The sequence below is a fragment of the Ovis canadensis genome, chromosome 12 (assembly GCF_042477335.2).
Source record: "Ovis canadensis isolate MfBH-ARS-UI-01 breed Bighorn chromosome 12, ARS-UI_OviCan_v2, whole genome shotgun sequence".
NCBI lineage: Eukaryota > Metazoa > Chordata > Mammalia > Artiodactyla > Bovidae > Ovis > Ovis canadensis.
Genome location: NC_091256.1, coordinates 87,975,715 through 87,993,837, shown reverse-complemented (window position 1 = coordinate 87,993,837; position 18,123 = coordinate 87,975,715). Strand labels below are relative to the sequence as shown.

The 18,123-nt window shown below is 46.7% G+C and overlaps 1 protein-coding gene across 7 annotated transcripts in view; it reads right to left on the bottom strand.

Annotated features, from left to right (window-relative positions):
• Positions 1-18,123, bottom strand: part of NEK7 (NIMA related kinase 7) — a 136,404-nt gene that overhangs the window by 49,246 nt on the left and 69,035 nt on the right. For 2 of the 7 annotated variants that reach the window (XM_069544334.1, XM_069544335.1), the window contains 3 exons: positions 17,262-17,402; positions 10,743-10,805; positions 9,167-9,277 (listed from right to left, as the gene is read on the bottom strand). In XM_069544334.1, coding sequence (XP_069400435.1) covers positions 9,167-9,277; positions 10,743-10,805; positions 17,262-17,402 — 315 coding nt within the window. Of the gene's footprint in view, positions 1-9,166; positions 9,278-10,742; positions 10,806-16,786; positions 16,984-17,261; positions 17,403-18,123 lie in introns of those variants that run through there. The other 5 variants (XM_069544338.1, XM_069544337.1, XM_069544341.1 and 2 more) reach the window with 3 other exon arrangements.

The window sequence follows — 18,123 nt, the reverse complement described above, 5'->3', positions numbered from 1 at the left end:
GGGGGGGGGGGGGCCGACTGCAGCAAGTGTCCTCGAGCGCCTACCGGTGCAGGAGGCCACGCCTTCCCCCAGGGTCTCTTATGGACGGCTCCGGGGCTCAACGGGGCGCCAGGGCGGTCTGGGGGCTGAGGCCTTTCTTCTCTGTTTCTCTCTTCACCTCTCTCAGAGACTGACGGAGGAGAGGATGTCTCATTCCGGGGCACAGGTGCCGGTCCTTCCCTCAGGGGAGAGAGTGGACAAGGAGCTGCTGGAGAAAGCGGAGCAGCATTCGGAAGGAGGGGAGACGACTCTGAGCGCGGGCCGGTTCCACAGGGTCTCCCTGGGGGCACCGCGGTCTGGGCGGACCCGGGGGCTTGGATGCGCTCAGGGTGCAGACAGAGCTCCACGCTTGAGACAAGAACCGCATCCCCGGGAGCCTAGGGAGTCAGTGATGCGCAGGAACCAGCAAGGCCAGCCCAGAAAGGAGGGGAAGCAAACAGCAAAAACAGCCCGGACTGAAGCTCTGAAAGCTCAGTCAGGAAGGACCAGGAGGAACAGAACGACTCAGCCAAGAGTCAGGAGTGTCCAGAGAGGCGAGGAGAAAACCGAGGCGCTGCGGGCCTCTGGGCAATGGGGGGAGCCTCTAGGAAGGAGCGGGGAGGCAGAGGCTCGGGCGGCTGAGGACCGAGCAGAGCGCGCGGGCCCGGGGGTGTCTGAGACCGGGTCAGCACGGAGCGGCCGACAGTGGAGACACACAGAAGGCGGGCGGCGGGAAGCAGAAGCCAGGCGGCAGCGGGAATGCCAGGACTGAAGGCGCAGGGCCGCCCTGGTCACCTGTCCGGACAGCAGCGCCCTCTTTGAACCTGACCTTGTCCTCCTCGTGGTGCTGACTGACATCGGACATCCTGCACATCCGCTCGCCTATCCTTCTGTCTTCCTGCTAGGGACCGGGTTCTCAGATGCATCAGAGAACGCGTGGAGGGACACGTGTGTGCATGTGGGCATGTTCAGGTGCCAGGGGCCTGAGTGTGTTCACTGCCAGCACAGGAAGGTGCACTCAGGTCGGGGAATACATGACGGAGGCTTCTGATCCCCGCGGCAGGGACAGGACAAAGAACCCACGTGGGGGAACACACAGGAGCTCCCCCTGTCCAGCAGGGAAAGTGGTGACAGGGCCAGGCTGGTCCGGCAGGTGAGGCCTTGGGAAGGGGAAGGCATCCCTGACTGGTGATGCCCATTCCCTGTGAAGAGGAGGCAGGCTGTCATCTGTGAAGAGTGTGATGAAAAGAAAGGGGAGAAGCGATACTCAGAGTATTTAAATAGAGTAACGCACATTCCAGTAATACCTATCGAACAGCTGTCGCATATTCAGACAGCACAGGTAATTACATGTATGTGCATATACTTGTACATATACCTACAAAAACAAATACATGTACACACTGTTGCTGTCCAGTCTCTAAGTCGTGTGCACTCTTTGTGACCCCATGGACTGTGGCACGCCAGGCTCTTCCATCCTCCACTATCTCCCGGAACTTCCTCAAATTCATGTCCATTGAGTCAGTGATCCTATCAAATCATCTCATCTTCTGCCACCCATGTCTTCTCCTGCCCTCAATCTTTCCCAGCATCAGGGTCTTTTCCAATGAGTCAGTTCTTCGCATCAGGTGGCCAAAGGACTGGAGCTTCAGCTTTAGCATCAGTCCTTCCATTGAATATCAGAGTTGATTTCCTTTAGGACTGACTGGTTTGATCTCCTAGCAGTCCAAAGGACTCTCAAGAGTCTCCTTCAACACCACAGTTACATATACATATATATATAAAAGCCCTTATAAGGACACGGTAAGGCAGGTAATTATTAACCCAATTTCACAGATAAGGAGACTGGAGCTCAATCACTAAGACTAAGTACCTACATCACAGTACCAGTGCTTAAAGTTCTCCTCTCGCCCTCAGAAGCTCCCTGTCTAGATTAGGCTCTCTGTTGTAAACTACCACTCTAATTTATCCTACGCCCTTACAAAACTTACAACTTTGGTTGTATAGTTCTCTGAGCATCAGACAAATGCTTCTCTCTCCTAGACAATGAGTTCCAAGAAGGCATATAACAGGAATACAGCACTCAGTCAATGTCCAGTAAATACAGAATTAAACAACATATTTTTAATGGTTACAAATTGGTATAATTATTTGAGAGAACAATTTGGCAGTATTTGTTATGATTTAAAATACATACACGTTCAGTTGCAGTTCAGTTCAGTTCAGTCGCTCAGTCGTGTCGGACTTTTTGCAACCCCATGAATCGCAGCACGCCAGGCCCCCCTGTCCATCACCAACTCCCGGAGTTCACTCACACTCACTGCCATCGAGTCTGTGATGCCATCCTGCCATCTCATCCTCGGTCGTCCCCTTCTCCTGTCCCCAATCCCTCCCAGCATCAGAGTCTTTTCCAATGAGTCAACTCTTCGCATGAGGTGGCCAAAGTACTGGAGCTTCAGCTTTAGCATCATTCCTTCCAAAGAAATCCCAGGGTTGATCTCCTTCAGAATGGACTGGTTGGACCTCCTTGCAGTCCAAGGGACTCTCAAGAGTCTTCTCCAACACCACACTTCAAAAGCATCAATTCTTCGGCACTCAGCCTTCTTTACAGTCCAACTCTCATATCCATGCATGACCACAGGAAAAACCGTAGCCTTGACTAGACGGACCTTAGTCGGCAACGTAATGTCTCTGCTTTTGAATATACTATCTAGGTTGGTTATAACTTTTCTTCCAAGGAGTAAGCATCTTTTCATTTCTTGGCTGCAGTCACCATCTGCAGTGATTTTGGAACCCAAAAAAATAAAGTCTGACACTGTTTCCACTGTTTCCCCATCTATTTCCCATTAAGTGATGGGACCGGATGCCATGATCTTCGTTTTCTGAATGTTGAGCTTTAAGCCAACTTTTTCGCTCTCCTCTTTCACTTTCATCAAGAGGCTTTTTAGTTCCTCTTCAATTTCTGCCATAAGGGTGGTGTCATCTGCATATCTGAGGTTAATGATATTTCTCCCAGCAATCTTGATTCCAGCTTGTGTTTCTTCCAGTCCAGCGCTTCTCATGATGTACTCTGCATAGAAGTTAAATAAGCAGGGTGACAATATACAGCCTTGACATACTCCTTTTCCTATTTGGAACCAGTCTGTTGTTCCATGTCCAGTTCTAACTATTGCTTCCTGACCTGCATACAGATTTCTCAAGAGGCAGGTCAGGTGGTCTGGTATTCCCATCTCTCCCAGAATTTTCCACAGTTTATTGTGATCCACACAGTCAAAGGCTTTGGCATAGTCAATAAAGCAGAAATAGATGTTTTTCTGGAACTCTCTTGCTTTTTCCATGATCCAGTGGATGTTGGCAATTTGATCTCTGGTTCCTCTGCCTTTTCTAAACCAGCTTGAACATATACATTATTACTCAGCTATTTTATAGAAGCATCTGTAATCGTCTGTTAAATAGTGTGTATGAGACTGTTGTATTAAAATACACAAGGTTTTGTAGTAGAGCTTTCCTTGAACAAATTAAACAATGGAAATAGTCCAACTGTTTATCAATGAAGCAATAATAAAATGCACTGTGATATGTTTCTGAGAAAGAATACATGTATCAGTATATATTTTTCTATTTGTGTATGTCAGATATCAAAAAAGCAAGAGAGTTCCAGAAAAACATCTATTTCTGCTTTATTGACTATGCCAAAGCCTTTGACTGTGTGGATCACAACAAAGTGTAGAAAACTCTGAAAGAGATGGGAATACCAGACCATCTGACCTGTCTTCTAAGAAATCTGTATACAGGTCAAGAAGCAACAGTTAGAGCTGGACATGGAACAACAGACTGGTTCCAAATCAGGAAAGGAGTACTTTAAGGCTGTATATTGTCACCCTGCTTATTTAACTTCTATGCAGAGTACATCATGAGAAACGCTGGGCTGGATGAAGCACAAGCTGAAATCAAGACTGCTGGGAGAAATGTCAGTAACTTCAGATATGCAGATGACACCACCCTTATGGCAGAAAGTGAAGAAGAGCTACAGAGTCTCTTGATGAAAGTGAAAGAGGAGAGAGAAAAAGTTGGCTTAAAACTCAACATTCAAAAAACTAAGATCATGGCATCCAGTCCCATCACTTCATGGCAAATAGATGGGGAAACAGTGGAAACAGTGAGAGACTTTATTTGGGTGGGGGGGGGGCTCCAAAATCACTGCAGATGGTGACTGCAGCCATGAAATGAAAAGATGCTAGCTCACTGGAAGAAAAGTTATGACCAACCTAGATAGTATATTCAAAAGCAGAGACATTACTTTGCCAACAAAGGTTGTCCAGTCAAAGCTATGATTTTTCCAGTAGTCATGTATGGATGTGAGAGTTGAACTATAAAGAAAACTGAGTGCTGAAGAATTGATGCTTTTGAACTGTGGTGTTGGAGAAGACTCTTGAGAGTCCCTTGGACTGCAAGGAGATCCAACCAGTCCATCCTAAAAGAAATCAGTCCTAAACATTCATTGGAAGGACTGATGTTGAAGCTGAAACTCCAATACTTTGGCCACCTGATGCGAAGAACGACTCATTGGAAAAGACCCTGATGCTGGGAAAGATTGAAGGGAGCAGGAGAAGGGGAAGACAGAGGATGAGATGGCTGGATGGCATCACCGACTCCATGGACATAAGTTTGAGCAAGCTTTAGGAGTTGATGATGGACAGGGAAGCATGGCATGCTGCAGTCCATGGGGTCACAGAGAGTCAGACACGACTGAGTGACTGAACTGAACTGTGAACATAGAATATAAAGTTGGAAAGGTTTTATGCACATTAAAAGTCAGTGGTTAATCTGGGAGATGAGAACATAAGGAGGAAAGTTAAGGATATTCACCGTTTGAGAAAACTAATGAGAGACATTATGTATTTAAAAAAATAATAAATAAACCCTAGGCTTACTCAGAGAAGGCGATGGCACCCCACTCCAGTACTCTTGCCTGGAAAATCCTATGGACGGAGGAGCCTGGTGGGCCACAGTCCATGGGGTCACTAAGAGTCGGACATGACTGAGCTACATCACTTTCACTTTTATGCACTGGAGAAGGAAATGGCAACCCACTCCAGTGTTCTTGCCTGGAGAATCCCAGGGATGGGAGAGCCTGGTGGGCTGCCGTCTCTGGGGTCGCACAGAGTCGGACACGACTGAAGCGCCTTAGCAGCATCAGCAGCAGGCTTACTAAGTCAAATGAAAAGAAAAGTCACAACTCGGTGTTCAACTGAAATGCAACAATCCATAATCAGAGTGATTTTATTTGCTGAAGGACCTGGGGAGATCCCACAGGTCAGATTCTCCCAAGTTAATAAATTACTCCTTCCCAATACAACTAGGCATTTGATCAGATCTGAAATATCATCCCGCAAAAGACTCCCAGGACTAATCAGGATGTGAAGACATTCCACTCATGTGAAACTGCACAGTCAAACTTTCCGTTCTGCACACTGGGCAAGCTTTCTGTTATAGTCACTATGCTGAGAGAACCATCAGATCTACAGATTTGATAATACAACTTTCAGCCTTTAGAAGCGCTCCAAGGACCTGGAAAACCAGAACCAGAGTGTCTTCTATCTTGACAGGCAAACTGATGGCAGCTCTGATGAAGGACAAGACCAGGACAGGCTGACAGAGGAGCCCATGGGGGAGGACGCAGGGATGACGGTGCTAACCCTCTGAAGAAGAGTCGCTTCCGTCTTCTACCAAAGCATGCTAAGCGGCTCTGTAAGCGTCTTACTAGGAATCAGTTGATACTTCTAAAAAGCTTTTTAAGTTGTTTTTTTTTTCTTTTAAAAAAGTTTCCCAAATCATCTTCTACATGATGGATGCTTTAAGGGTCTAGCTGTCAGTTCTATAAATGGTTAAGTTACTACTCATCACCAAACAGAATTCTGTTCTCAATCTATCTTATAAGATCCACTGAGTCAGTTGCTTAAACATTTTCTTGACAATGTCAGCTTATGACACGTGCGTTTAAACACGGAGCTGAGTTCATCACCACAATACATGTAAGTTCACACTGACAGATGTTTCCTCCTTCACTTGGCCAGAGAGACCCGAGTCTGCTGCCGACAGAGGTTAACAGGGCTTCTGTAAGGTGCTCTGGTCTAGAGTAGCTTTTCTCCAGCGGTCGGAGGACAGAAGGATTCTCCCAAGGTAAATCCTGTAGGCGCAGGCACGCCTTGGCCACAGGCCAGGAACGGCAGCCTTTATGTGTGAAGGAAGAAAAGCACACCAAACAAGAAAGCAAACGCTAAAGCAAAGCACTCAGTCTAGGGTGAGGCTCGACAACTGAAATGGTCTCTTTTATCTGCTTCAGCAGGCATTTGCCCAATAGGGACTTGCCCACTTTCCTTCCCCCTGTAAGTAATTAAAGAACTCTTCTACCTAAAGGTTCAAGCAAAGAATTTTGCCCTCCGTTCCCGGTTGATCTGGTTCATGCCTGTGGATCAGTTATCTCGGGACTCCTGTTGGTCCAGTTTCTTATCTTCAGTGTGGGTCTCTGTCTGAGTCCTGGGGGCCCGAGACACTCCAAGTCCACACGGGGCCCTGTGGTCCCTGTCCTCTGGCAGGGATCATTTACAGCTGCTTTTATATGTATCATCTCCATAGACAGCTGTTTTTCTAAGATTTTCTTTTGTGCATTTGCATTTCTTTCTTTGTTAATTAAATTGCAAAGACACACTTGGTTGGTGGTTAGCTCTCTGCGGCGGTGGTGGGAAGTCCCTAAAACAGAAAGCTGATGAGCAGTGAGTCATCCTAGCACGGGAGAGTCAGCTTGATAGTGTTCTGTGATAATGAGAACATTACCTTCCTTTTATGTAGACTTTTTATACTTAAAAATTGTAAACCTCTGTACATCTCACAGATGAGGAAACTGGGCCTAAAAGAAGTTTACTGATACGACAGTGTTTAAGAGGCTGATGCCAAATTCACCCTGGAAAGCAGGATCGCTGCTAGCAAATCCAGACACCTTGATCAGGACATCTGCGAAGGCCTGGAATGGAATGCAAACTGTGTGCATCAGCATTTTCCAGGTAGAGACGGTCAGAGGTTTTCATCTGATCTTTCCAAAGGAGTTTTGTGATATAAAAATTCTTCAGGGCCTCTCACGGAAAACACATGGATTTTTACATCAGACAAACCTAATTTCAAACAGAGTTCTTCTATTTACTGGTAATGATACTTCTCTTTTCTAGGTGTCAAAATTACCTCCCCAAATCACTGTAAAGAGTAAACAAGATAATGCACACAAAGCACCTAACACTGTTTCTAAAACCCCCTTGCGAGAACTCCACAAGGCAGACTCCCGGCTGTGCTCAAGTATCTGCTGAGAGACTGGATATACTGACAGACAACGGGCAGAGCACATGTAAAAACAGACCTTCGAACCACAGTCCGCAGCAACCTGGTCAGGAAGCCAACCTTTCCACTCTAGCAAGCAGCCCAAGAAGCCAGCCTGCTCCATTTGACTTGCAGAAGGTCACACTGCTCTCTCTGGTGACAATCCAGGAAGCTAAACAATAACTTCTGTTAACAATTAGTCCCAGATGGCCAGGACTCAGTAACTGACAGCTTCCCCAATTTCTGTCCCTGCTTCCAACTTAGGACAACCAGAGGAAGCCAGATAGACACCCGAGCCAGTCACCTAAGATGCCCAACTGCAGTGGGCTCTGTGGTGGCTTCAGCATGCCACGGCCACGCACCGGGACACACCCGAGCCCCCCTGCTTATCCACCGTAGAGACGCCATCCTCCTCCCCTTGACTGGGAACCTTGCCCACACGCTGGTGATGGGGTGGCTCCTCTGCTGGAGCAGGCTCAGAGCTCACAGCCCTGACTTTTCTCACTCCGTTGGCCTTGGCTGATTTCTGCACTGTTTGGGTCCACTTGCAGAGTTAAGAGGAGGTTAGCTCGCACATGGACAGCCAAATGAAGAGCATGCAGGCCAGCCTCCCCACACCTGCACGTGTTCCTAAGACACCATTCTGGTCAACGGTGTGAAGCGGAAGACACGGGGTGGCAGTGAGCATCCAACGACGTGCCCACAAACATAGCCACTGAGTCCCTGTCTCCCCTCACGTCTCAGGCCTGAGAACCTGAGGTCACGACTGCCACATCAGTCCCGGGACAGAGAAATACACGTAACAACACATAATACAGCAATGGCCTCCTCTAACATAGTGTTCCTACGGGGGGGCACTCTTCAGAGTTCTGCTGTGAGTGTACACGTACGTACATACATATATGTAAATATATGCGTGTGTGTATAAATTAACTGATCATTTAAAATGCCCCATGAAGTAGGTTCTGCCATTAGTCTGTCTTGGGGGAGATGTGGCGCACAGAAGAAGGTAAGTTAGGCCAAGGCCAGGGATAACCAGTTCTCAGGCTGCTGGCATTAGGCCGTTTCTGTAACTTGTAGGTGAACTTCAACCCAGTGGCTCAAATGGTAAAGAATCTGCCTGCAATGCAGGAAACCCAGGTTCGATCCCTGGGTCAGGAAGACCCCCTGGAGAAAGAAATGGCAACCCATTCCAGTATCTTTGCCAGGCGAATACCATGGACAGAGGAGCCTGGCGGGCTGCAGTCCACAGGGTCACAAGAGAGTCAGACACGACTGAGTGAGCAACACTTTCACTTCCAGAAAAGAAAGTTAGATGACTTCTAAGGGGTCAAATCAGGGTGTGACATGCAAGATTGAGCGCGGGGCCCGCTCTCCTCTCGGCGCGTCCCTCCCACGAGCAGGGGCGGCCCGGCCAGGCTGCTCCACAGTCCCTGCCAGCCCCTCGGCCTGACGCCCGGACACGTGGGATGGAGGGTGACCTTCGTGGAGAAGCCAAGCTGCAGAGCTGCACCTTCAGCTGATACACAACACACCCTCAGTCTTTTTCCAAGTTGGTTCTGGAGTGTTCATACATCCAAGGGAACCACTTCACCAGGTACCTAGCTTCCTAATCACAACCATCACCATGGCCTACCATTCATTACATGGCTACCAAATGTCAAGCATCGTGGAAAGTATCCGATGTGCCTATACATGCAACATACAACTCCCAAAAAAAGAAGTAAATCGTTAGGTTTTTTTAAAAAAAAAAAAAAAAAAAAACAAAAAACCTTACCTTTATCATTCTGGATAGATCACCAGCATCGGCTAATTCCAAAACTATGTTCAGTTCATTATCTTCAATGAATGATGCATAATATTTAATTACATTTGGATGGTTAAGTTGCTGAGAAGAAAAAAGGCATCAAAAAGTTTTCTTACTGTAAATTCCCTAGAGTCACTTACAGTGACTTTAAAACTCAAGAATAAAATTGGTGACTGCATTTCATTTTTAAGTTACAGAAATCTTAACATGACTGTATTTTTCTTTATCTAGTGAATTTTGAAATAAGTATTATAATTATTGAAAGTAAAACTACACAACAATTATTTTTTAGTAATATTCTTAGAAATCATAGAGTACATTAAAATTTTTAAAAGTACTGCTATGCCCAATGAGTATATAAACTATGCATATAAATGAATGACCAAATTAAATAGCCAATTGTTAAAAATTATATCCTTCTAAATGATAACTATTATTTAAAGGCACTCAATGGTAAGTGCACTTTCCCTTTTTATTTTGAAGGTTGATCCTAGTATAACTTCAGCCAGTGATAAAAATCTGACATCTACTATATCTAAATATTGCCTTTATATCAAATACTACAAACACTCTGAACCTATCTGTGAGGCTGATTATTAAATTATCTTTAAAAAATTCACCTTGTAGAAACATATACATTAGTCTACACATATTTACAATCTTTTCTAACAATCTTTTCATTCAATCTTTAACCAAGATAACATAAGACAAATCATTTCTCAAAGAAAATTATTCATGAATTATCCCAGAGTATACACAGGCTTTTCTTCTCTTCTTCCTACTTATAGAAGATAGGTTTCCCTCCCACATTCTCTGTGATGATACACTATTTCTCTAACAAAGGTTTGTTAAAGCAGTCACTTCTTGTCCCAGGAAATAACTACAATAAGTAGAACAGTGGGATGCATGGCTTATTTTGAGCTTGCTTTTTATCTTTTTTAATAAATCTGATTTATTTCAGGCACAAACAAAAATGGACAGCATAAACATCATCCAAGCTTTATTTGAAAGTTAAAAGTACAACATAAGCCACAGCATTCCTCAAAAGAAATTTCACTATAACAAACGCATGTGGAGGTAACTCAAACCTCAGACCTATTCTCTGAGTGGGCGAGAAACTGACTTTACACCACCCTTTCTAAATGTGGAAAAAAGATATGGAAGTACTATTTTTATAATGTGAACCCCTTGGATCAGCTCACATTCTCAATCTATCACACCAAATATGCATTTGCATTATCTAACATTTAGAATATGTCTAATTGGGATGGTCAAGAAAAAAATTTCTTCCACATTTTATGTTTATGTCTATTTCTAGTTTGAAATGGGGGAGGGAGTTAATCCTACCAAACATTCCAATTAAATTAGTGTACAATGAATCCAAAAGGCAATATACTGATTTCAAATTTATACATTATTTGAATTCAATGTGGCATAAGCTACATCTCAAAAACAGTTTTCCTTATAAGTATGAAATCTTAATAAATCACTTTTATCAACCCACTCAGTTATGTTCAAAACAGTGAACATTTCATTTGTTATTTACCTTAAGGAGATCTATTTCTTTGATACAATCAGCACGTGCTTTCGCATCCATTAAATCAAATATCTAAAAATAAAATTCAGTATTACTCAATAAAACAGTAATCCATGGTTCAAACTACCATATAAGTCCACTGTAATAGTCCACACATAATTACACACACATTTAGTAGTGCACTTTCCAATTAGCATTTAGGAGCTATGGAGATCAACAGGTAATTTATCTCACGTTACTACTAGAGGGTATACGTTTTTCCCTCCAGAGGCAGTCAGTATTAAAAATGGGAAAAGAGAACAGCTACATATTTCATAAATAATACAAAATGCTTTAAAATATACAATCAAAAAAAAATCTCTCAATGTTCCAAGCATGTGGAAAATTAACAGCAAAAGCAAGCATCATATGTTAACACATATATGTGGAATCTGAAAAAACTGGTATAGACGACCTCATCCCAGAAATGGAGGCAGAAAGAGAGAGAGAGAGGTAGAGAAGAAAATGCACGGATACCAAGGGGCAAAGAGGGGAGGGCTGGGATGAACTGGGAGATTGAGATTGACATATATACACCACCGTGTGTGAAACAGACAACTAACGAGGACCTGCTATGTACACAGGGAACTCTGCTTAGTGCTTAGTGCTTAGACCTAGATGGGAAGGAAATCCAAGAGAAGGGATATACGTGTACATATGGCCGAGTCACTGTGCTGTGCAGCAGAGATCAACACAACATTATCAAACAGCTACACGCCAATAAAAGAGCTTTACATGGTTACATATTTTTAAAAACACTTATAATTAAACTAATTTAGAACTACAGATTAAACTATCTTTAACTGAATTCTCAGTACCAAAAGTGACTTCCAAACAGTGAGGAATGAAATACTGCTGGCTCATTTAAGGCAAAACTATAAACTTTGAGCCATACATACATTTCACGGGAAATTCAAAAGAATTTTATCTTCCTTTTCTCTTAGGCAACATTTCAAGACAAAAATAAAAACTGTATCTTTAGCTTAAATCATTTCCAGACACAGATTCAAACCTGATTCCATGAGCAGGAAAAGACAACAGATATGGGGAAAAACAAAATCTGGATTTTCATAAACTGTTTACAGGGTTGTCTCTAGAAAGCATCTTCACGGCTCTACCCAAGTTTCTGTGGGTTTTTAAATTTATATTTGAGAAGAGCAAAGCAGTGTTTAGGGTAAGTGATTGGCTGATAAGCTCTTGGTATTCTCTGGATCATTTTAAAAGTTTTCTTTTGTCATCTTTAAATTTTGCCAGAATTATTCACAACTGATGAAACTGAAAATGGTAACGCCTATACCTTTAGGAAGAAAAAGGCCTTCAAGTGACTTAACACAAATGTCCTTGAAAGGGCATCTATCAGAAGAAAAACACTTAGAATGTAGTAAAGAAAGTACTTAAAAATAGCACTAAGAGTCTGAGAGTGTTGTATCTTACTCTAAGTTAATCTTGCATAAATGGAATCCTAGCCAGGAGTCCAAGGAGAAGGCGATGGCACCCCACTCCAGTACTCTTGCCTAGAAAATCCCAGGGACGGAGGAGCCTGGTGGGCTGCAGTCCATGGGGTTGCTAACAGTCGGACACGACTGAGCGACTTCACTTTCTCTTTTCACTTTCATGCATTGGAGAAGGAAATGGCAACCCACTCCAGTGTTCTTGCCTGGAGAATCCCAGGGACAGAGGAGCCTGGTGGGCTGCCGTCTATGGGATCGCAGAGAGTCGGACACGACTGAAGCCACTTAGCAGCAGCAGCGGCGGCAGCCAGGAGTCGGAGCCCAGGGGAACCTGGACGAATGACCCGTGGCGAGTCCTGTCCTGCGGTCCCCCACCCGCCGGCTGCCCTCGCCCGCACGGTCCCCCTTCTGCCCGGGTTCCGTCCTCGCAGCCCCGGCCCGCAGTAGGGTCCGGGCCCCTCTCCTCCGCCCGCGGGGCCTGGCTGACCGAGGGGGCGGCCTCTCCTCTGCCGCGGGGAGAACCTCGGCCGTCGGCCGCCAACTGCGGGCCCGCGCTCGCCGAGGGCAGGGAGACCAGACCGTCCCCTTGTCTGAAGGGCGGAAGTCGGCGCGGGAGGAGGTAACCCCCGGGGGAAGGGCTGCGGCTGCTCAGAAAGAAAGGAGAAATGTGCGCTCCAACACAGGCCCCGGGGCTGCAGGGGCCGCGGGCCAGCGGGCGCAGGGGCTCCCCAGGGCCCTCGGCCCCTCTCTGCAGGCGCCTGCACGTCCCAAGGCACATCAGAGACAGGCCTCAATGCTTCCTCGTGGGCTCCTAAGGTCCCGGCAAAGGACGGCAAGGAACTGGATACCTGTGTCCTTTATTAAAAAACACGAAACCCCTGTTTCCAAGGGGACGCCCCACGTCCTTAAAAGCAGAAAGCCTGGGAGAGGTACCACCGGAAATCCATGCTTTGTTCTGACTTTCCGAGAGCTTGACGCTCAGCCAAGTTTAGTCAGGGCTTCGAGGGATTCAGAAGCCACCGTTCGGAAGTCAGGGAAGGCGGCAACTGAGCCAAACCCTGAGGATGAGACCTGCCCCGAAAGGCGTAGGGGGAGGAGGCGCCATGGGAGGAAGATGGGGACCCCAGGCAGAGCGGGACCGAGCCCGGGCAGGGAGTCGGGGTGGGTGCTGGAGCGGCAGCGGCCACGGGACCCCGTGAGGACAGCAAGGGGTGAGACTGCAGGGAGGAGGGGGCCCCCCTGGAGCACAGGCAGGGGGAAGGGGAGCAAGAGCGGCCACGACGGGAAAGCGCGGACGCGTAGCAAGGTGGGCACTTTCCGCTGAGCTTGAGAGCACAAGCCGGCTAAGGCACGGCCACCGCCAGCACTGTAGTCATGCACGCCTGCTGGTTTGGTTCTGCTTATCCTGTGGCTAAAATACATCCAAGTAGGACGTGCAAGAGAGTACATCTCCAGAGAGAGGCGAGCAGTGCCCCTCGGGGCTGTGGGCGTGGAACAGGGACTCCGGGTGAAAGCGGAAATGAAGAAACACGCGGCAAAGAGAAACCCTGCCCGGGGCTGAGCAAGACGGGGCGATTCTGAAACGGAAACATCCACGTTGCTCTCATAGCTGACAAAGGTCCAAGTAACATAACCAGACAACTGAGGTCAGACCTGAAGTAAGAGGTCTAGGGGATGTGGGCCAGTGTGCCGTGGTCAGGGTGAAGTCAGAGACAAGCAGGGGAGAAGGAGAGGGGATGTGGACGCCTGAGACAGAACCCCCGGAGCGCAGTGAGGGCCTGGACTAAGCAGACCAACCAGGTGCCGGTGGCTGGCCTGGGGAGAAACCAGGATTCCTGGTCTCGGCAGAAACAAGGAGGTGCTGGGAGCTGCACAGGAACATAAGAGCAGGGGCTGAGAACACACTGTAAAAAGGAGAAAATAAAAAGAGGTCCTGCAGACTGGAAGACTAGGGACAAAGATGGAGCCAAATATTTAACTGGGATAAATTCCATAATCACAGTGAACTCTGAAAGAGACTGCATATATGGCCATAAAGGGTTAGAAATATATTAGAATCACTGCATGCGTTACAAAAGAAACTATCCATAAATTTTTAAATGCACGAAAACCCTAATTGCAATTAGGACTGCATGCAAAATATGCAGGATGTAGAATCGAAAATTAACACAGGTAGAAAAGCATTAATATGCTTTAAAAAGGGATAGTTTTTTAAAAGCTTGAATTATGGAAAATTTGACTTGCAACTGATTTTCTTGATGAATGCTTTAAAATAGCTATTAAATATAAGCAAATATGGGGCATCCCTGGTGGTTCAGATGGTAAAGAATCTGCCTGCAATGCAGGAGACCCAGGTTGATGCCTGAGCTGGGAAGATCCCCTGGAGAAGGGCATGGCAAGTCACTCCAGTATTCTTGCCTAGAGAATCCCATGAACAAGAGGAACCTGGTGGCCTACAGTCCACAGGTTCTCAAAGAGTCAGACAAGAATTAATGACCAAACGATGGATGAGCTAAGTATAACTAGACATTGCATGGACCAGATCAAAACAACTGGCTGCTGATCTTCTGATACAACTGCGGTTCTAAGACCCAGGCCAAGTGCCCCGGGAAGACTTTCTCAACCTCCCTCTCACTCTGGGCTCCTCAAGGCTGCTCCCGCGTGGTTCCTCTCTCACTGTCTTGGCTGCACTTGCACTGGGATCCCTGAGTCCTGTTATTTCGTTCATCTTGGTTCTCAAAGCCTTTGGCACTAACCACTGAACACCAGACGCCCACTCCCACTGGAGGAGCAGCAGGAAGGGAGGCCGGGAGGCAGGGCAGCAAGGCCAGCCCGTGCCCCCCAGTTAAGGAGCACCTTAATGGTGGTGAACAAACCGTGACGGGATGGGGCGAATTGTCCAAAAGACCCGCTAGTCTTGTCACCACCGCAGGCTCCCAATCCCTGCATGATTTCGAGAAGGAAGGTGCACTCAGCACATACTCCCTCCCTTGCACACGCAGGTACCAGGCAGACATCCAGGAAAGTCACCGGGGCTTCCAGCAGGCCGGTCACGGCCAACGGGAACCTGACACGCGGACGAAGCACAGAAGCGCCCGGAGAGCGGCTCGGAGGAGGCTGGACGCTGCTCCTGCAGAGTCTCATGAAATATCTGTGAGCAGAGCAATGAATTATAGATGCGACATTTCAACACAGGGACTCCTCCAGGAAGGGTCCTGAATTAGCTGGAAACAGTGACGCAGCCCTTCAGACCAGTAAGAAGCCTTAAAATAACAAACTGCAGGAGGAAATCCAATGTCTGGTTCCTGGTGAAGTTTCTGAAGAGAGGCTAGGATTCTTCAGACAGGAAAGGAGTCTGGTCAATGGTATTTTAAAACATTTTCACACTAAGCTGCAGAGGTGGCTTATTAAAAAGGAAGAACCCTGGTCTCTCTTGTTCAGCACAAGTGCAATATAGCACAAAAATCAACAACACGTCTGAAATGCAAATACATTTCTTCTTGTAAAGGTTCAAGATAACTGTTCCCTAATTACATAAGCTAAGAATATCTTCGCAGCATCATTCCTCTGTTGCGTATATAGGGAGTTATGCTTAAGCTAGAAGAGGTCCCAACTGCAACTCAACACAGCAGAGAAGAAGGCTCATTGCTTCCATCTCAGGCACATACAAAAGGGAGATTCCTGCATGTGTGCGCCAGGAGACACACAGGACCTGACATGAACGTGACAAATACTGCGAAGGCACACAACCGTACACACCCGAAACTAGTAGCACGCAAGAAGAGGACACTCCACACACGACAGGCAACGCTACACACGGACATGCGGGTCCACACCCTGACTACTGTGCGTGTGAAGACGAGCGTGTAGCCACACACCAACACGTGGCAATATTTAATTCACAAATGCAGAGGAAACAACGGATTCACTCAGAATTTACACCGATGTGGATAAAACTCTAGAGAAAAGCAAAGGAATGATACGCAGAAAATTCAGGACGTGGTGACCTGCGAGGGAAGGGAGTGATGGATGTGTCTGAGCCATGTGGTGGGTATGAGGGCATCTGTTTCAGTCTTGACCTCTGACATGTGTGTCCTATAAACACTTTCCTAAACATTTACTGCACAAGGGAAAACTGTTCACCTTTGCTGGTGATGGCTGCTGCAAGGACACTGATCCTTCATGAAATTAAACAGAGGAAGAGGACACTGAGGTTTCACAGGACTCGACAGAGAAAACAACACCAGGTAGCAGAATAAAACAGAAGTCTACAGGCGAGTGTCAACAAGAACGACCTTCTCCCTGAAAAGAGAAGTTATACTGCAGGACGGCAAACACACACCGAGGCAGAAAGGTGAGAGTGCTCCAGAGGGGAGGCAGTGGGCCCGTCGGGGCAGGGCCGGGCCAGGGGAGCTGGGCAGACCTGGGCACCTGAGGAGCCCGCACACAGCCAGGGTAGGAGGACAGGGCCGATGCCAACACAGAGTGGGCATGGTAAGCGGGACAGCAATCGCCTACGTTCACCTATCTCATTTCTCGTCTCCTCCAGTAGATAAAGTTCACCTTGGTTTTCTGTCTTTTACTGCCAGGCTGGTTTTCCAGCCTAGTCTCCGAGACCCGCCCCGGGGTGTGTCCGCCGAGTCCTCGCTTCAGGCGGTGCATTCCGTGAGTCAGGTTTCCGTGCTCGAGGCCTGCAGCTGAGGCTACAACGTGCAGCCACACACCCAGCTAGGAGCCGTGGGGACAACTCCAATCTGCCTCTGAAAACCAAGAGCTGTGAAAGCTTTTCTAAGACCGTCCCAGCCATGACTGATCTTCGTGAACAGAGCCAGCTCAATTTTAAAAGTAGCCTTACAACTAAAAAGTGATTTCCACCATACATAGCACTTAATGCAAGCCTTTACAGGACAATCTTTACTCTCTCCCATCATTCTCAACTCGAGACTGTCGTGACCCAATCGTTCAGGACATACTTTTCTCTATTTATTATTCACAGCATATAATTTTACATGGATTTATAGAATTAAAGTCATCTTACCTGCACTTTTTTTAAAGCTACTGGTACTCCATCCAAGAGACAGGCTGCCCTATAAACTTCGCTAAATTGCCCGCGACCGATTTTCTTCTCTATTCGAAAGTTGGCTAACGTATTATAGCCCATATCCGGTCGTAAGGCCTTCTGTAATTAAAAAAGTCAGGAAAGTTTTCAATCACACAATATGCACACAATTGTCAATTGTCTTCACTTATGTAGGTGATTTCTATGGTAAACCTGCAGACAGTCATTTGTTTGACAGGCATTTATCAAACTATTCATATTATATAAAAACCAACACACACATTCACTCAGTCAACCTGCCAACTAGCACATGAAAACCTTTTAAACTTTCTGATGATACTTAACTTCTGCAAAGAACAATTCCAGGGGCAGCAAGTCTACCACCTTATCATTACTTTTTTTTTTTAAAGACCTAAGTTTTTAAAAGCAGAATATTAAGAGGAAAGTAGAGAGGTTCCCGGTACACCCCCACCCTCACCCGGGCACTGCTTTTCTCGTTATCAACACCCCATCAGAGCCGGACCCTGGCCACCACTGAACCTACACTGACAAGCCACTGTCACCCAAAGTCTACAGTTAACACTGGGGTTCACCCTTACTGCTGGATACTCTCAGTTCAATCGCTCAGTTGCTCAGTCGCATCCGACTCTTTGTGACCCCATGGGCTGCAGCAGGCCAGGCTTCCCTGTCCATCACCAACTCCCGGAGCTTACTCAAACCCATGTCCACTGAGTCGGTGATGCCATCCAGCCATCTCATCCTCTGTCCTCCCCTTTTCCTCCCCCTTCAGTCTTTCCCAGCACATTCTATGGGCGTGGACAAATGGACAACAACCTGTATC